Here is a 20,401-nt window from a genome sequence, read left to right as displayed (position 1 = left end):
GCTCGGGGTGCAGGCTGGTGGTTCACTGAAGCCAGCGCCCTCCTTTCCCTTCTCCTGGGGGCTGGAGACCTGACCCTACCGCCCTAATTCCCCAGGGGGCACTCTCACCCCACCCCCGGGCGCTCCCCACTCCCTGGGCGGACGCTGCCCTCCGCTGCCTCACTTCGGATTCCGGGCAGCGGCAGCGCCTGCAGAGCGGGAACCCCGAGCCCGCTCTCCGAGGCAGGTGGTGCCGCCCCCCGCTTCGGCTGTGGCCCCGCGGGGCAGTCGCCGGCCGGGGGTGGGGGGGCAGGGAGTTCCGGGAGCCCAGAGCTATTTTTATAAGATGCGTCAGCGGGCCCGGAGGCAGAGACAGCTCCCGGGCCCATTGTCTGGGCGCGGCACGGGAGGGGGACCCGAGGGCGATTCCCAACGCTCCTAAGGGCGCGAAAACGGCCCGGGGGGCGGAGAAGCCTTCACCGACCTAGGGCCGCGGCGGGGGCGGGGCCGCAGGGGCGGGGCCGCGAGGGGCGGAGCCGGGCGCCCTCCCGCCGCTGCAGGCTGGCGGCGGCGGCGGTTGCGGCGGCAGCGGCAGCGGTAGCGCGGGGACTGCGGGGACCGAGGCGGCAGCGACGCCCGGGGAAGCCCGCGCCCCCGCCTGCGCCTCCGAGGCGCGCCCCGGGAGCGGGAGCGGGAGCGGCCCGCAGCGCCGCCCAGGGCAGAGGCGATTGCCGGAGCCCCGAGAGCCAGCCGCGGAGAGCCGGGCGGCGACCGAGCGTGGGGGTGCGGCCCGAGGAAGACACAGAGCGAGCCGGGGCCGAAGGAGGGCTTCGGGCGCGAGCATCCCGCGTCGCAGCGGCAGAGGCGGCTTTGCAGGAGACAAAAGCCCTCCCGGGAGACGCGATGCTGGGCTGGCGCGGGCTGGGGGGCCGCGGCGTCTGAGCGCGCCGAGCCCTGCGCCCCGGAGGCCAGGCAGGTCGCGGCGAAGGGCGGCGGGCGGAGCTCAGGTGCCTCCGGCCGCGGCGGGCCCTTAACCGCTCGGGGGGCGGCGCCCTCCCGCCGCAGCCGCAGTGGCCGGCGCCGCAGCGAGGAGCCATGGGCAACATCTCCTCCAACATCTCGGCCTTCCAGTCCCTGCACATCGTCATGCTGGGCTTGGACTCGGCCGGCAAGACCACGGTGCTCTACCGGCTCAAGTTCAACGAGTTCGTGAACACGGTGCCCACCATCGGCTTCAACACGGAGAAGATCAAGCTGAGCAACGGCACCGCCAAGGGCATCAGCTGCCACTTCTGGGACGTGGGCGGCCAGGAGAAGCTGCGGCCGCTGTGGAAATCCTACAGCCGCTGCACGGACGGCATCATCTACGTGGTGGACTCGGTGGACGTGGACCGGCTGGAGGAGGCCAAAACGGAGCTGCACAAGGTGACCAAGTTCGCCGAGAACCAGGGCACGCCGCTGCTGGTCATCGCCAACAAGCAGGACCTGCCCAAGTCGCTGCCGGTGGCCGAGATCGAGAAGCAGCTGGCGCTGCACGAGCTCATCCCGGCCACCACCTACCACGTCCAGCCGGCGTGCGCCATCATCGGCGAGGGCCTCACCGAGGGCATGGACAAGCTCTATGAGATGATCCTGAAACGCAGGAAGTCCCTCAAGCAGAAGAAGAAGCGGTAATGTGCCCGGCCGCGCTCGGGAGCGAGGGGGCAGTGAGCGAGTGAGCCAGGCAGGAATGAATGGATGTGCAAGAACCCGCGTCCGCGAACAAAGACAGCGAACCAAAGCGATGCTTCGAATTTTTAACATGGAATCTCTGCACCCGGATGCAGGATTATTGACTTAACCTGGGTGTATAGGCTGACTTGCCAGCCTGCCCTTCACCTGCTCCCACCCCCAGCTCAGGGGACCTTTTGTCTGAATGCCTGAGCTCCCTGATGGGGTGGGAGGCCGCCCTGGGGAGTGGACGTGCCTGGGCTGCCGGCTGCCCTCCTGGGCCATGGGGAAGGCTCAGATATCAGAAACAAAAGCGATTCCTTCCTACTCCAGCAGGGCCAGAAGTTCAGGCTGCCCCGCCCTCACCTGTGAGTTACCTGAGGTATGCAACTCCCAGAACCCTGGGTGTCCCCGGGTGGGGGGCATGTTGGCAGTGGGAGGTGCTGGGGGAACCATCACTCCTTGCATCCATGGGTGGTGGAAGCCGGATAATTTTATGTCACAGGGCAGGACCCTGTTGAAATTTCACTTGTCCTGCTCTGGGACCAAAGGAGATGGTGGTTTAGGCTATCAGAGGACTGCCTGGAACAATACACAGCCCCAGGGCATGGGGTGCTACACCAACCTTGGCTGAGGGAATGGCCCTGAAGATGCCCCTCTCCTGGTGATTTGTGGTGGCTACCGAACCAGTTTTGCTGAGAACCGCTTTTCACCTGGAACCAGACGTCATCCAGATGGTTTGGACCTGTCCATGTGTAGGTCATTATCACACAAAGAGACCAATAAAAAAATAAAATAAAGTGAAAACTGTTGGAGGTGGTGGCAAATGATGCATTTACTGTTTGCAGGATAGCTAAAGGTGTTTAAAGGGTAAGGCTCTGGGTATAAATGCTGGATGGATGTGTGTGTGGACACAGGGACCTCCCTCTGTACTATGTCATTGATATAAATATCTAGACCCATATGTGTGGAATCTTAAGTTCTCTTAGCCTACTGATTGGTTTGTGTGAGCACACCAGCTCACCAGCTGCAGATGTGTGCTGAATTGCAAGATGGTTTTTTGCAAGGAATGTCTCATACTAACCGCCTGATGATGGGTTTTGGTTTTCAGACATGTTAAAAAAAAAAAAAAAAAAACTTATACAAATGAATGTTCACCTTAGAAATATTCACCGTAGGAAAAAAAGACTTTGCTCTGCCCTTTTATATCCCTTTACGCTGCAAGTGGCGAGATGTTCAAATTTCTAATTGGGCTTCATTGAGGTCTATCTTGTTTAGGAATTTTATTAAAAATGTGTCATTAGAGTATTTCATGTCATGCATCACAAAATAAAACCCCACCTTGTTGTAAAAGCTGACCTTGCTGCATGGATTTAAAAGCGAAGGAAAAGTACCAGGATGAGGCTCTTCCTAATTCATCTTTGTGGGAACTGGCCTGCGTAGCAAATGCGAACCACAGTGGGTGCTTGAGATAAAAAGCAAGCGTGTGACGTCACGGTCACCTGTGCCCCGGCACTTGACAGTGTAGTTGAAAGAAGCTTTGGAAAATAAAGTAAAAGAATAGATATTTTTAATAAGGTAATTTAAAGAAATTTTTTTATAATCAGGACTGAGTCTTGGTTAGCAAAAGCTGTTATTTTACCCTGAGACACGGTATCGGAAGGGAAACTTAAGCTTACTGTTCGATTTTTATTTCCTCTTTGAATCCATGTTCACAGGTAGAATTATGTGTTCCCCCCACCGTTATAAGTTAATTTGCGAAGGAAGCCTATTGAAATGGGGCATGATCGTGCTTGAACACGTGAGTTAGTCAAATGATACAGTCATGCCTGTTGTCCATTGCACTCAGAAAGTTCATTTATGAACCAGAGATAGAATTCCTGGCTTCCTGCTTGAAACCCAGTTCTTAGATGAGATATTTTGACAGAAGGAACCTAGCAGGCCCATCTTCTTTCTTCCTTTGTTGGTGTATCTGGTACCCCTCCAATGGTGGTCTTTTTGTAGAAACTCAGTAGAGAAAATATAGCTAAGCAGTGTTGAAAAGCCTGCAAGATTTCAGTTTACATATCAACAGCATATTCACTGATTTCTAAATGGGCTGGTCCCATCATTGAAGACTCTGTATAGAATTATTAAAAAAAAAAAAATCCATCTTCTTTATTTTCTTCACATGCAACAATTTCTTAAGCACTTTGACATTTTGGTAGTTCCACACTATTGAGAGAATAATATATTTATTTTGTGACATTGCAGATGCCAAATACTGTAACCTTCTCATGCTCACCATTCTTAGGCTCCAGATCACTGTTCAAATCCTGCCATGCTTTACAGATGATGCGAAGTGATTTTTGTTTTCTTGCACTATCAACACTTCAAGGGTGCAGTCAGCTGTTAGTAATTGTGTAGTAAAGTAAAACCCTGTGGTGTCTCAACTAATAGTTAAGAGTCTCCGTTGATTTCTATAATGTTTGACCTAATAGCCCATTTCACCTCTGAACAAACATATCACCTTGGAGGCATCAGCCCAGAGATCCCCTCCGACCTAGCGGTCAGTGATTTAGGATGCCTCCTGCCCTTGGGAGAATGAGTGGGTGCCACATGGAGGAAGTGGGCCTCCCCACAGGAACTTTTGAAGCGTTTTCTCACAGATAGAGGGAGGCCAGCTTTGTTTCAGAACAATTCTCTTCCCCCATTCTCTGTCATGGTGTTGGGACTGTGTCTCCTGGCTGTTTTCATTTCTACTGCTACAATTCTGTCTTGATCCATCCTTCCTCTTCTGTCCCCGCTCCCTTTTATATGCCTATATGATGCTGTGAACAGAAATAAATTATTTATACAAGCAAATGTTTGGGGAAGTTGTCTGTGGATGATTTCTGCTGTCTATACTCTAGGCCTCCTTGGCTGACGGGAGGGACGGGTCTGAAGGTGGTTGGTTCTGGGGCTGAATCTGTCGTCTCTACTTGTTTGGTTTGAGTGTCTGTTCCACCCTTAGAGGTGGATTTAGAGGTGCCTGTCAGTGATCCTCACAAATCCTTTAGGAAAATGGCCTCAATGCCTAGCCCATCCCTGGTCTCCCAGTTATTGTAAAGGTCCTGGTGGTTAATTATTTCAAAAATGCCTGGTTATGGAAAATTAGGAATACCAATGTGCTAACGTAACACTGTTAGTCATTATAAAGCTGTTCAGGGAGCTGCCTCCCTGCAGATAACCGGGTTGACTTCCACTCTTGAACCCTTAGATTCAGTGGTTCTCAACCTTCTCGTCCTTTAAATACAGTTCCTCATGTTGTGACCCAACCATAAAATTATTTTCATTGCTACTTCATAACTGTAATGTTGCTACTGTTATGAATCGTAATGTACATATCTGATATGCAGGATGGTCTTAGGTGACCCCTGTGAAAGGGTTGTTCGACTGCCAAAGGGGTCGCGACCCACAGGTTGAGAACCGCTGCCTTAGAAGAACCTGAGTACTCCTAAATGGCAGGTGCACTAAGACCAGCATGATCAATCCATGCCCTTGGGAAAGGGCCACTTTCTAAAGAGAGAGAGATTGGGTGAGAAGCAGTAGGACCTCTGAAGGTTCAATCTGTAGTTGGTGGAGGTGGTTATCAAGCCACAAAACTAAGTAATGGTTGTGTCTTCCCTCTGGAGCTAAAAAGATCTAGCCTCAAATTCTGACTGGTGATTTTGCTGAAGTCTTGAGCTCAGTTTCCCCTTATGTAAAATGGAATTGTGAGGATTGTTGGGAGGATGGGACAATAATGAATGTGAAGTGATGATCAAGTACCTGGCGCAGAGCAGGTACTTGATACGTAACTTTGGTTGTTACGGGCTGCTAACGATATGTAGAATGCATGATAACTGTACTACAGGCCTTTCAATGAGGTCACTGCAATTTTTCTTTATTCATACCTGTTTGGTGTCCCCATCCTGCTAAACCCTGAGCTGCTGACTCCAGGTCCAGGCCAGAGTGGAGTCAAACAAGCAGCTCTAGAATCTGATCATCCTGGGCGAGGTCTTCTCCTCTGTAGCTGTGAGGGGCCGAATTAGATGCTCAACTGAGGTCTGAAGACTAGTGAATCCCTCAGTCCTCCGACAGCCCATCTCTCTAGGCTGTGAGCCTCTCCACCATAAGGAGTATGTCTTTGATAGCTGGTGCCTAGCATAACATTGAGCATATAGTATGTGCTCAGTAAATACTTCAATGACTTAATTCATGTCAATTTGTTTGGGTTGTAAACTTTCATAGTATGTGCTCAGTAAATACTTCAATGACTTAATTCATGTCAATTTGTTTGGGTTGTAAACTTTAATGAAAATGGACGTTCTATAAATGATTATTTGCAATTCAATATTTTGAGTAAGATGAAAATACAAAATCATATTATTTTTTGAGATCACGATTGTGAGATGAGCCATTGCAATGGCTCTGTAGGACGTGGAAATGTCCACACATTAGTAAAACATTGAGGAGCTTAGTGATTTTCCTTATAACATGAGCAAGGCTTGACTACATTATTCACATATATCACTATAGAAGCAAATGTTTAAGAGCCTGATGACATCAAAAGGGGACAGGTGCCATTTGTAAGAACTGAAACCTGAAAAATTCTTGAAAAGCCATTTATAAAAACCACCAGAACTACTTATGAGTAAAAATACTAGAACTCAACAGAAGCAAAAACTGAAACCTTTGTTTTTTGGTGCAACCTTAATGTAACCTTGGTTTAACAAATCAGTCCTTGAGGGGCCAGGTGGCGCTTGGTATTGGATGATACTGTTTATTTTGTTAAGGCAAGTAACCCCAAATGGCCCATCACTCTGACCTCTAACAATCGAGGAGGATAATTGCAGTCGTAAGCAATTGCCACATTTTCCCCAATCTGAACTTCCCCTCTAAGGTTTTAGCTCTTCTTCATGTGTAAGTTTCTGTGCATTCACATTTGTCTCCAGAGCTTGTGCTCTTGGAACAATCCTGTTACCAACATCATAGACTGTTCTGATGTCACGTTCATGTGGCACCATGGAAGGACAAATGATGTGCCAAGAGCAGAAGATAACAGGCCTGGCATGATGAAGAGTGAGGCGAGAACTTGGCCCAGATCTGGACCCTCCCTGATGTCACAGCTCTCCCCTGTCCACCTAACCTCTCCCTTTCCTCCTCCGCATCCACATGCGTGCCTGATGTCCACAGTTTGGCATTTGCCCGCCAGAAACCAAACTCTCCATCTCAGTCACTCTGAAGGTACCTCTGTCTTGAAATAGATGCTTCATCCATGTTCACTTATCCTTAAAACAGCTTCTCCTTCTGGCACTCCCTGACTCAGCTGACATTTGTTTCATATAGAACTTTCCCAGATGCTGGAGCACTTCATGCATGTGTTTTGCATGACCTCTGATGGGGAACGGGCTGCTTTAGTTTCTGAGAGGAAATTGCACAGAGGGTTTCTGAGAGGGTGACATCTGTGTCTCCACCCACATGAGAAGTGAGAAAGGAAGAGCTCTGTGGTTCCACTCCTAAGTCTGCAGAGCATGAGCTGGCTTTCTTAGAAGGGAAGGATCTGATGGGCCACTCTGGGCCTTACCTCCTGCTAATGACTGTCATGGTGAGTGTGTTCTCAGAATGTGACAGTCCTGCATGAAAGAAATACCAATGTTCAACGTTAAAGCATGGGTTCAATAGCACAAGCATCTCTTTGCCTGTACTAATTAAAATGAACATAGTCACCCCGGCCGGTGTGGCTCAGTTGGTTGGACATCGTCCCGTGCATCAAAAGGTTGCCACTTCCATTTCTGGTCAGGGCTCCATCCCTGGTAGGGGCATGCAGGAGGCAGCTGATTGATGTTTTGCTCTCACATGGGTGTTTCTCTCTCTCTCTCCCTCTCCTTCCCTCTCTAAAAATCAATTTTAAGAAAATTTTAACATAGTCATGTTAAATACAGTTCTACAGATTTCCACTCTGACTTAGTCCTGGAAAATTATGATAACAGCCATTGCTAACCTTTAGTGAACACTTAATATGTGTTAGGCACCACACTACATGCTTTATCTGCTCGATCTCCTTTTCCTTCCTTGAGATCAATTCATTCATCAAGTAAATTAATCAATGGATGCTTGTGCACTGGCAGATGAGGAGGAATTGAGGTGAGAGGATTAGATCACCTCCTCTGGGGTCAGTCACTGTTAGGGTGGAGCCCAGGTGAAGCCTGGTAAAGCCGGAGGCTGAGCTCCGAGTACCCCCAGCCTGCTGCTCACAGAGAGGGAGGCTCTGCAGCGGAAGGAAGGTGGGGCCCAGAATCCAGGCAGAAGCAGAAGGAAACTGTGTCCCCAATGGGCAGCGCCACCCTCCTGACAGGGGGCCGCCTTTTCTCAGCCCCTCCCTCCTGAGAACTCAGCTTGTGGACAGGCCTGTCCCCAAGCGCTGTGCCTCGCCTCATCCATTTCCCCCTCCTGCCCTGATCCCTCGCGGAGCTGTCTGTGTCCTAGTCCTTTGGGCAGGCAGGATCAGCACGATGGCCAAAACGGCTGGCCCCAAGTCCTCCTTGGGGAACACATTCTAGTGTCTAACTCAATCCCTCTGCACCAGCTTCTGTCCTTGAAACATTTTATTTCCGACTTCCTTTTCAAGAAAATCGTATGCTTGGGCAATGCCCCTCTGGTACAGGACACTTATACATCTCAGTAGGTAGCACTGGGTGGGGTGGGGGGGGGTGCCTGCCTTGGGGGGAAATCTTGACTGACCCTCTAGCCTTGCTTAACCTAGATGCCCTGTATACACAGAGAGGCTGACAGTCCCTGCCCCGCCTGTCCTTCCGGTGATTCCAAAGATGAGAAAGGACTGTGCAACCAGCCAGGCAGGTCTGGCCCCTCGTAGAGGCTGCCTGTCCTGCGTGGACGGTGCCCTTTCTCTCTTTGATGCCCACTCTCCCTTGCAGGCATGTTCCACTTCTCTAGTTATGGCCAAGTCCCACTCTGCCGCTCCCTCTCTATCTTCACTCACAAGAACACTTCCAACTCACAAGGAGTGAACCAAAGAAGACTTAGCAAAGGCAACCATCTCTCCCTGTGAGAGTCTGAGGAGGACATAAAACCTTGGTGGGTGTTTCCATGGAGGCGACTTTGGGGAAAATAAGCCTCCTTATGTCTGTCATTTGCAGAAAGAATTCTCATTCTTCTAATGGCGAACTCGTGATTGCACTTTACAAGTCGTTTTATTTAATCCTCTCCGAAAGCCTATGAGGTAGGCATGTCCATCCTGTCTGCACTTCAACAGACAGATAGGTACATAGGTAGATAGAGAGATGATCACACTAATAATTGCTGACCACCTATGGAGTGCCAAGCACTGAACTAAATGCATCAGCCAGATACCCTGTCTACACACCGCAGTGAACATTATGGGACAGGGACTATTTTTAATCATTACCTTCACTTCACAGATGCAAAAACAAGCTTAGAGATGCTGGGTCACAGAGCCACCAAGCACAGTGAAGGTTTGAGTCTTGGAGGTCTGACTGCAAGACCTGTGCTCAGATCCTGAGGTAACCCTGCACAGCCCCGCAGAGCCCAGAGCCAGGGCCTGGCACGTGGTAGGTGGTCCGGATTTCGAGCTCATAATCAGTACAGTGCCCCACCTCTGCAGCTCAGAAAGATGGCAGGAGGGCTCTGCAAACCAATGCCTCTCAAATCTAACATGCACACACTTACCTGGAGGCCTGTACATCACAGGACCTGATTTGGTGGGGCTCCGGTGTCCTGAGGGCCTGCTTTTTCTTGTAAGTTCCCAGTGGTGCCATGCTGCTAAGCTCTGAATGCCTGTTGAAACCATTGTTTCCTCTGGAGCTGTCAGACATTGGCTTTGCACCACACTTGGGCTCCAGAAAGCCTTGGCCTGAGCAACATTACTCTGGTCCCTCCAAGACAGTGGTTCTAAATGCAGGGGTGGGGTGGGGGGGGGGGGGATGTAGGGGGGTGGCAGGTCAGCCAAGAAAGCATGCAAGCAAGGATCCCCAGGAAGACACTGGCCATGGTACTGACTCATGCTACAATGTAGATGAACCTTGTAAATATTGTGCTAAGTGAAAGAAGCCAGACACAAAAGGCCATGGATCATATGGTTCTGTTCCTGTGGGAAAACCAGAATAAGCAAACCCATAAAGACAGAAAGTAGATTAGTGGTTGGCAGGGGGCGGGGGCACAGGAGTGACTGCCAATGGATATGGGGTTAGTCTTGGGCAGGGGTGGGCAAACTTTTTGACTCGAGGGCCACAATGGGTTCTTAAACTGGACCAGAGGGCAGGAACAAAAGCATGGATGGAGTGTTTGTGTGAACTAATATAAATTCAAAGTAAACATCATTACATAAAAGGGTACAGTCTTTTTTTTTTTTTTAGTTTGATTCATTTCAAACAGGCCGGATCTGGCCCGCGGGCCGTAGTTTGCTCACGGCTGGTCTTAGGTGATGAAATGTTTTGAAATTAGATAATGGCAATGGTTACACAACACTGCAAATATACTAAAACCACTGAATTGTCCACTTTAAAACCAATAAGAAGCATATCTCAGTTTTTAAAGTTGCAAATCAAAACCCCTAAATTAATAGCTTATCTAATAGGTAGTTGGAGTCATTCTCAAAGATACTTATTAGCACACTGGTTTCTATTCAGCTGATAAAATGATAAAGTGGAGCCATTTACCTTTTGTACCCAGCAGAGCACTCTTCTTGTACTGCTAGACTTGAACAGTCCAGGAAAACAGCATCCCAAGCATATTAACTGGGTTATTAATGGGACGACATTTGAGCTGCTTTTACCTCCTTCACCTGCCACCGCTGGGCTCGTGGGTACGACAGCACATTTGAGGTTTCCATTGGTAAACCCAGAGTTGAACAAGAACCGGCCTGATGCTGTTGCGTACGTCCTTCTATTCCTTCTTCCATTTTTCAGATCTTTGCTTTTCACCCCCCAGGAATATGGATTGCTTCCAGAACAGCATTTCAGCATCGCTGTTTACTGCTTTGCCACCAGTCTGACAGTAAACTCAGGGCCCTCATCCTAATTTTAGGCTTTTGCTCAAATTTAAGTGTTTGACTATCCACACGTAAGTGTGGACACATTGATACTCCTAGGAGGGACCAGTTACAATTCTCATTCATTCAAGGACTCAAGAGCCTGTGGAAAGGATTCTGACCCTGGAGTTTGTGAGCTGCTCTTCCTCCCCGTGTTCATAGGCTGCTGTCTCTCCACCCTCCCAAGGTCATTGGGCTCTTGTCTGCCTGGTTCCCCTTTAAGATGATGACAGCTATTCCAGTTAGGCATTAACCCACCACCTTGTCAATGTGCTCTGGAATGAACAGTTCTCCAGGTCACTTGCTTCTCACAATGTGATTTGCATAGGACTCCCCAGGGACCTGCCAAAATGCAAAATCTTACTTATCGGGTCAAGGAGGGGCCCAGACGTCTGCATTTCAACCAGCTCCCTGGTGACGCTGAGGGTGCTGGTCTGTGGACTGCATTTAGCAACAAGGACAGAAGCCATGGTCTCAGCATCCCAGGAGGTGGGCTGTAATACACAACATGCACTCATGGCTGCTGGATCCAGTGTAGCTGGTGAGCAGCACACAGGGAAATGCATGCTTGTGCCAGGAGAGGACCCGGAAAATGCACAGAGCTGCCTCCATAGAGTGGATGCTGCCATGGCCTCTGCCAGCACATGGTGCTGAGTGGTACATAGCAATACCAGCTGGTTGCTAGTGTGGCCCCAGGTACGCAGGAGACTTACTGTGGGGCCTGAGACTCAATCCATCACATTTCCAGGACATCCCTCAGTAGTCATGATCTTCCTGGGTTCCAAGAGGATCCATATAATTTACAGAACAGTACAATAGGTACTTGGCTAGCCTCGGGACAGCTGTTGGCTGCATGGTGGGTGACGCAACTTTCAAGAGTGGCCAAAGCCCATGCCTACTCCCACTCCCTACCACCCTCCTGTTCCTTCTCTTCCCATTGAGGAGGAATTGCTCTGAGCCCTGCACCCTCGTGTGCGAGGACTGACATTGGGCCGTGCCACTGACACTCCCCAGTGTAACCTGAGTGCAAATGCGCCAGTTCCAAGAGCATGACCCTTCTCCACACTCTCGTTCTCCTCGGCCGACTGAGCCCAATGATTCCAAGGAGGTTCCTGGTGGAGCAACCTGGGCCTGAGTCGCCTCTGCCAGGAGAGCCCAGCTGCTCTGCCAGCACTGGTCTTAGCATGAGCTGGACAGAGACCTCTGTCCTGTCACACTGAGGCTCCAGAGCTTGTCCACTGACCCAGCAAAGCTGGGCATTCATGCCACACCCCCACCATCACAGGAACCCCACCACGACACCCAACTGGTTAACAGGAAAGTGGGGACAGTGAGCCTGCACATGTAAAATCCCTCCTGTGTTTAGAGGTTTGTTCTCAAGGGTCCTGCTCAATGTCTCCTACATCTTACTCTTTACAACAAAATGCACCTGCCCATTGGCACCCAGGTCCTTCCAGGGACTCATGCTCTTTCGACATCAAGGGCAATGCCTCTCAAAGGTCAGCATCAGGTGAGCGCCAAGTTTATTTAAATCTTAAGTTTCGCTGGCAGGAGTATATAATTATACCCTGGCTGCAAACGAGGCTAAGATGAAAGGGAGCTCTGGATGGGAGTGGGCAGTGAAGCTTGCGTTGGGAGGTGTGCTGGCTTCCTGTGGCTGCCATAACAAATTACCACAAACAGGGTGGCTTAAAACATGGGAATTTGCTCTCCCACAGCGCTGGAGGCCAAAAGTGTGAATTCGAGATGTTGTGAGATTGGTTCCTCTGGAGCTCTGAGGGAGGATCTTCTCCCTGCCTCTCCCAGCTTCTGGGGGCTGCTGGCAACTCTTGGTGTCCTTGGCTTGTGGGCGCATCACTCCCACCTGTGCCCTGTCTTCCCCTGGCCTTCTCCGTGTGCCTTCTCCCCTCCCTTCCCTTCTAAGGACGCTTGTCCTGGCATTTAGAGCCCACCCTGATCAGAATGATCTCATCCAAGACCCTTAATCACAACAAAGACCCTTTTCCCAAATAAGGTCACATTCACAGGCCTGGGAGAGGGGGGAAATATCTTTCAGGGGACCACCACCCAATCCAGTACAGGAGCCACAGAGAAGCAACATGCTCCCCAAGGGACTGTTGAACTATTGACTGACCTCTGCGCTTCATAGGCTGGGGACACCATGTGGCCCATGTGTGTTCTGTATGAGTGTCTCCCATCCTGTGACCCTCATGTGGTTCAGCCAGTAACCCCACCTGGCAGTGTCTGGCAGGGCATCACCCCCCACCCCCCGATGTGTGCTCTGCCTGGGGAACAGCACACTGCTGGAATGGAATAGAAGACTTCTTTAATCTGTGTGCTCATTTGGGTTTTCAGGAACCCAACACAGAGCACCCCCATTTGAAGAGAACATCGCCCCGAGTAGAGGGAAACAGGAAGGCTGCCCGAACCCTCCGCGTGTCAGACACGTGGCCCGCCTGAGACTTTTGTCAAGGAGCTTTATTCCCAAAGTAGCTGAGCCCCCAGGACAGGAGGTGGGCGGGGCCCACACTCTCTACCTTGGTGTGCCAGCTCCAGCCCTGCTCACTTACTCATTGAAATCAGAGCGGAATGGACTTTATTATATTATTGGGAGTTTCTCAAATGGAATCCACTTAAGTGTCATTACGAGGTGAGGCATTAGGGGAGCGTCCTGACAGAAGGAGCGTGTGTGTGAAGAAGGTGCCATGTGGTTGTGACTGAATTTGGTTCTTCTGTCATATTTGAATGTTGAGCATGGACCCTGCAGGCCACCCTCTTAACCAACGACCACCGTGTCCGTGAGGCTGAGGATTTGGGGCCCTGGGAGCCTCTAGTAGGAGAACCCGAATACCCTGCCCCGCACTCAGGACCCGACGCCCAGGGCTGCTGGTGGTGGTATTTTTTACAGAAAAGGTGAAGCTGGTTTATTTTCTTTCTGTAATTGAGAGCACCAGAAAGATTTTGTGTGAGGGCCAGCTTTCAAAAGGACTGATCTTCCTTTCATTTGAACTTGGATTCTGGCTAAAGTGGCTTTTTCTGAGTTCTTTTCAGGAACTCGCCATGATCCGTGGCCTCTGTTACTACAAAATCAGCTTCTCAGTCTCTCTCATCCTGGTCACACGTGCTCACCGAGGTGAAAAGGGGTGCCCTTCAGAGTTTAAGACTCCTTAAGAGAAGGGTCCCTCTGGCTCCTGGTAGCACCAATGAAAACAACAAAAATGTTAGAAGTGCTCGGCTGAGACTCAGGCCCCAGATTACCTAGGAGGCACAGGTCGCCCATACCTGGCCACACTTGGCCTTGTTTGGTCCAATTCCCTGTGCGTGTCAATGCACCAGTACGCCAGGATAGATTCCTCCCCACCAAGCACCCAGCAGCCTGGTGAAGCTCAGACCATCAGGTGCTGTGTGGACTCCACCCCAGGTTTCCTCCTCAAACTTATAATATTGTGAAACCCACACCAAAAGGAGACCTAAAAGATGGGACATTTTCCTCCAGACTCATGACTTCATTGTTCGTCCTGAAGTCTCCTGGATTTATATCCTACAAGGGACACTGGTTTTCGCAGGCTGGGTCACTATGACCCTCACAGCAACCACTTTCCTGTGAGCTGGTTATCTCAGGGGAGGGGTGTGCCAAGGTCCCTGGACCGAGAGGTCTCGTCCTGAGCTGAGTTGTTCAGAGCTTGCATTCTGCTGTCCCGCACACAAATAAACATTCAAAATGGACTCGTTCACGTGTGGATGATCGTAAGTTGGGTATTAGAGGATGGCGCACATCTTAGGATGAAGGTGGACTGGAGTAGCCCCAGGAACCCTCCATCTCCATGGTTCTGTGCTCCTGTGTAGTCATGGAGACTCACCTGCCAGACTCTCCAACTTGTGCCGAATCTGTCCACGTGACCTTGGATTCTAACTGACCTCTACGGCAACCCTGCTTACCTTCAGGTTTTGAAATAAAAGGAGCGTGCCCTCTGATGTTGTGACCCCTGTCATTTCTATCATCAAGTGTAGCACAGCATTCCTCGATCTTTAAACCATCAGTTATGTGTCCTGCTTCCAGACTAGAATGCAATCAATACTTACTTCTTCGGGCAAGTGTCTACCCGCAGCTTGCTGAGCCAAGCAAGTAAAATATTTATGAGCCGACCGACCGGTTTTAACTGTTCCCTATCATTACTTTACTACAGCCAACCTTCAGAGCCTCACGTCTGCAACTAATCTGTTTTGAGCACAACCTGCAGACTCTATGTTCCAGTAAGTCTGAGGACACTTAGAATCTAGGAGTCAAAAATTCACATTAAAAGATGCATATTGTCTCCCAAGTCATTGTGAACTGTCTCAGGTAAATGCCATGTTTAAGCTGAGTTTCTTCAACATCTACTTTGGGCACAGGAATCAGCTCCAGGGCTGAGGCGGTCTTTCCTGAAGCCACGCCTTTGTAGGGGAGGAGTCAAGGCAGAGAGCCTCAGTGCAGCCCCCTCCGGGAGCCCACTGGGTGCCGGACCACCTCTCACCAGATTCTCTGCCTGTGCCTCTCTTCCCTCTAGTCTGTGGCCCCTCAGTGACAGAGTCTCTTTTGTCTTTGTATCCTCCATGCTTTCCTCACAGCTTGGCAAAGAGTTTGCCCTGAATGCATTTCACTGCACTCAGATGAAGTTCAGAATCATGAAAGGGTATTAGTGACTATGTCCCCCAAAGAGCTTCATCGTCAACCCCTGATCTGCACATTCCCTACAGCACCACTAGTTTCTATGCGCACTTGACTTTGTCTCATTCCGCTAACCACAGAGACCATCGCTTGGAGTCAGAACCTGTGGCCCTGTGCCTGTCTCTCCTGCAGTGGCTGGGGGTCAGGGGTTGCCGCTGTGCCTCACAGTGACCTAGTGCGGGACATGCACTCATTTTCAGTGTTGGCCTCCAAACAGCTGTGCTGGCGGTGGAGCGAATCCATAGGAGGGAGGGGTGAGAGGAAGCAGAACCAAACTTCCCACCACACAAGGGCAGGAAGCCAGGGGACCAACGGGGCCATGGGCAGAGTTGGGGTTCCCTCAGCTCCTGGGGAGCACAGACATCAAGAGTGGTTATTTCCCGCAGGAGGACATGCCACCCATTCCTGCAGCCAGACTAGTGCACTCAGATCAGCCTTATGCCGGCAACAGCTGGGAACTGGGGCCTGACTCAGATCATGGTCTCTGGTCCGCTTTGCATGGAATAAAGAGGCACTTTATGCAAGTTGGGTAGCTGCAAACATGGAAATGTTGGTGTGGAGTTGCTCCATCTCCATGTCCCTAAACTTTCCTGCTTAAAGGGACATCCAGATGCTTCTGAAACCTGCAGGTTGACAGGTCCTGCAGTTGGTCTGGGCTGGAGCAGTTTTAAGGTTTGCTTTTCACAGGGTTCCCTGTGAGGCTCATCAGGGCTCTTTGGAAGATACCACTCTGGTCCTCAAGGAAGCGACGGCCCGTCACGCTCAGTTTCCCTCGTGACTGCAGTGGGAACACCCAGGACTAGGGAGGGTCCTCGTTGATGGGGCAGAAAGGGCAGGGTGTCCTGGACTCTGGCCAGCCTCGGGAACCCACTGTCCTGCAAGTGTGGGACACACACAGTTCATGTCACTCGCTGTCGCTCCTTTTCAGGTGGCTCCTTCGAAGACCCGGGAGCAGCAGCACAGCCCTCGGGATGCTCGGTAGGCGCCGGCCCAGGGCAGCTGCTCATGATCCTCCCCGAGGCCTGCGTTTGCCTGGATCTGGTTTGATGAGTTTGGTGTCTCACTTCTGCCTGTTCATGCTATCACTGCCCTGATAGCATGAACAGTTTTCAACTGCACGATAAAAAACACACGTGTAAGACACAAACCCCCCTGGCGGAGGAATGGCTCCCACGTGGCCCAGGCCAGTGTTTGGAGAGCGGCGGTGGAGAGGAGAGGGGGAAAGAGAAAGCAGTGCTGCTCACCAAGGGGCGGGTTCCCATAACACTGACGAAGAGCTTTTCCTAGAGGACAGTGGCTAGGGGGAACATGTGGCGGCCTAATGGTGTGGGGACCTGGAAATGAAGGTTTTGAGGAGAACGCTTTAGAAATCCAGCCCAAATGGAGACCACCTTACCTGCTGCTGAAACTGAAGGAAGGTAAACATTACAGCCTGAGCGCGCCTTCTCAGGGAGACACCTGGGTGGCACACCGGGCCCCTGGCTGTACGATGCTGACAAAAGTGAGAATGGCTGACTGCCCCTCCCTGAGCTCCTTCCAGGAGGAGGGGGAGTCTGAGACAGTTGAGGAAAATGTCCTCTGGGGAATGGGGTGGGAGAGCGTCTAAAGGAAGAAACAGAAGATGCTCACTGGATGCCATGCTTAGAAACAGGTTTCGTTCAACTGAATAGAATTTGAGTGCATAGTCACTGCATTCTGGACATGACACGTGGTAGAAGGATGAGCCAGCACAGCACTCAGAGCCCAGACATAAGACCAAATAAATTATAAGACAATGTCATGTACACTGCTTCTGAAAATGGGCAGATATGGAAGGAGCTCAGAGGACGGCAAGGTTAGACTTGGGTACCCAGAAAGCTCTCAGCAGGAGGGGCTATTGGAGTTGCTGCCAGAGGAAACCAACAATCCAGGGCCCTAGCTGGCTGGCATCCTCATCTCCTGTCATGCATCTGTTTTCTCTGTGGCATTATTCACTCTGTCCCTTTTCTTAAAGCCTGTTTTTCATTTCATCCTGGGCGATACATCTCCCTTTCATCTTCTCTGAGTCTTTGGCCTAGAGCAGGGTCTTGAGGTGACCTGTCAATAAAGGTTTTGTGCCCCCACTTTAAGCATCCAGGTGATAACCTGTGCAGTGTTCTCAGGTTAGGAGGTTGGGTAGAATCAGGCAGTAGTCTCAAGGGTATACCAGATGGTCCAGTTGGAAAGGGCAGCTATTTGTAGGTATAAGCTAGAGTGGGGGCCAGTGGTGGAAGTCTGGAAGCTTGTCCGAGAGAAGAGGCTGCCCAAAGCAGGAGAAGCAGGCTCCACAATCTGAGTAAAGGACACAGTCATAAGAAAGGTTGTACCACAGGGCTGTGGGTGAGGGTCTTGCTATGAGGCCACAGCCATTTAGCTAAGGTTAGAGCCTCCAGTGGCCCTATGCGTATCACAGTCTGTCCTCGTTAGCGCATGCTATCATACCAAAATGCCATAGATTGGGGGACTTAGACAACAGGAATTTATTTCTCACATTTCTGGAGGTCGTAAGTCCAAGATCAGGATGCCAGCATGGTTAGATTCTGGTAAAAATTCTTCTTTGCCTTCTCACTGTGCCTCATATGGTGGAGAGGAAGAGATCACAATCTCTCTGGTGTCTATTCCTATAAGGCCACTGATCTCATTATGAGTGCCCCATATTCATTACCTTATGTAAACCTAATCACTTCCCAAATGTCCCATCTCCAAAGACCATCACCTTGGGGGGTAGGGCTCCAGCATATGGGTTTGGGGGACACAGTTCATTCAGTCTATAGCACAGTCCAAAGTGGTCAAGGTGAATGGCTGAAAGTACAGGTGTTTTAATCATCAACTTCAGAGATGAGGTGGGACCATGAGCCAGCTGGCCAGGAGCATACCTAGGAAGATGCCTGTGGGGACTGTCTGCAGCATGTCTTTTTAACTGGGGCCAAAAATCAGACTTGTGGTCCTGTAGGCTCAGGAACACTCTCTCATCAGGACCCAGGATTGAGCAACACCATGGTGCCAATGGACTGGTTTGTAAGACAAACCACACCTGTCAAGTGGATTGGAAACTCGTATCAGCCTGATCAATGAATTCCCTTCTATGGTGTTTTAGGGGGCAACCAAACTTCGTACTGGTTTGGCCTTCAAGATGGTTATCTTTCTGCCTTGATCCATCAGTAATGATATTCAGGTTCAATTCTAAAATAGGAAAAGTTGGTTTCTAAGTTCCAGAGGAACTATAAAGGAACTCAACCATTGACTCTCAGCTCTAACATATATAACCATTTATGAACCAGAGGAGTTATGTTTCTGCTATTATAAATTTAAAATCACCATTAAAGATTATGCCTCTAACTAATTGAATTAAATTTAAAGAAAGAAAATGCTCAAATCATAAGTTCTCTGAAAGGTAGAATTTCCTTCAAAATCTGGTAGGAATTTGGGATTCCTGAACAAATTGCAAATTTGATTAAAAGCAAAGGAAAAGTAGGGTCGTGTGTGTGTGTGTGTGTGTGTGTGTGTGTGTGTGTGTGTGTTCTTATATCCGGTGGTTCTAGGAGATATTTCTAAGTGGCAAGTTCACAGTACTTGCAGGGGCCACTGGAGCATGCTTATGACAACTCATTTAAACTTGCAGGACATAAGAGTGAGCATTTTTGAAGTGGAATTTGCTAAGTTTTTTCCCTTCACATTTAGTAACTAAAGGGGTCCTGGACCATTCATTCCTTACATAAAGTTTTGGTGGTAGTTCCAGCCAATGTTGCCAATTTAAAAGATTTGCATAAGCTTAAGATAGAATCTGAATTTTGAGCTACCTATCCTAACTCAATAGCTGAACTTTTTGAGATTCACCTCCCTCAATTCCTTCTAGAAAGGCCGATCCAGCTATAGAAAGGTTCCCTCTGCCTGGACAGGCACTGGCTGACTCTGCTCACAGATGCAATTCAGAAGGTAGGGCTGGGTTATTTATCATAAAACACGGAGGTCGCTTCAGGCTGTGTGGCACAAAAAGCAGTCCAACGTGTCCATCATGGTGAACTCTCAGAGGAACTCGGCCAATTCAAGGGAAGAAAAATCTTTAAGAGAATTTGGGATGTACCCAGACTCCTGCTGTGCATAAACAAGTTAATCAAGTTCCCAGTGGCTTTGATGATCTTTTGCACAATCTGAAACACAGACGCCAGGGTTTGAGGGAGAATCTCCTCACTTCCCCGCCCCCACCTTCAGCCCCCTCAGAGGCTGGACGGGCTCTGCAGAGAAGTGGCCTGTGTGCTCGGAGGGTGAATGAGGCCTTCTCACACTTATCCCCTCGGGAGCTTGTGGGTTTAGCAAGCTCTGCGGGTGGATTAGCAAGTGACAGATACTGTAAGTCGGTGACCGAAGATCAGCAAACTAGAGACTTGTACTGCACATTCCTGTAGATTTGTGACACAAAGAGATAAAAGTGGCATCTGACTTAAAAACCTGGCTCTAAGGGGGCTTGATGTGGCCGGGGTGGTATTTAACTGCTAAAACGGAGACTGAAAAATATCAGAGATTAATTTTTACCTCCTGGCGATGAACTAGATTGCAGGCTCGACTGCATAACTGGTGTTTTGTGTAAAACTTTATGAATGTCACAAATTTCAAGTGAAGAGGTTAAGGCAAGAATTCCCGTCAGCTTTACAAATGGGAAACTAAGATGCGGGTCCGAGGTTACAAAGCTAGAAAGTTTCAAATCCAGTACTTGGCTTCATACTTGATCATTCTCCACTCCTCCAAGCTCAGGTGGGCTGTAGTACAGGTAATTGTGCCTGATCTGATTCCTTCCAGCCCAACCTCTCCTCAAAATATAGTTCATGAGCACATGGTATTATAGAAGTTCCTCTGAATGCTGGGGGAGGGGGGGGTGGCGGGAGAGCAACTAGCACTGAGATTGCTTTGATCTCTGG

The 20,401-nt window shown here is 50.0% G+C and overlaps 1 protein-coding gene across 1 annotated transcript; it reads left to right on the top strand.

The window, feature by feature from the left end:
- The first annotated feature begins 558 nt into the window (after positions 1-558).
- ARL4C (ARF like GTPase 4C) lies at positions 559-2,470 on the top strand. The gene is made up of 3 exons (XM_081095505.1): positions 559-1,649; positions 2,026-2,071; positions 2,241-2,470. Exons 1-3 carry the CDS (start codon positions 1,075-1,077, stop codon positions 2,253-2,255), a joined length of 636 nt encoding a protein of 211 aa, XP_080951631.1. The 5' UTR covers positions 559-1,074; the 3' UTR covers positions 2,256-2,470.
- The last annotated feature ends 17,931 nt before the right edge of the window (positions 2,471-20,401 follow it).

This window comes from Myotis nattereri, assembly GCF_964212035.1.
Source record: "Myotis nattereri genome assembly, chromosome: 7".
NCBI lineage: Eukaryota > Metazoa > Chordata > Mammalia > Chiroptera > Vespertilionidae > Myotis > Myotis nattereri.
This window is presented reverse-complemented; position numbering and strand designations above follow the sequence as displayed.

Excerpts from the sequence above, each read along its gene's own strand:
- ARL4C (XM_081095505.1), top strand. The coding sequence starts at position 1,075 with ATGGGCAACATCTCCTCCAACATCTCGGCCTTCCAGTCCCTGCACATC. Across the intron at positions 1,650-2,025 it reads CTCAAGCAGAAGAAGAAGCG|GGCCAGAAGTTCAGGCTGCC; the intron begins GTAATGTGCCCG and ends CTACTCCAGCAG.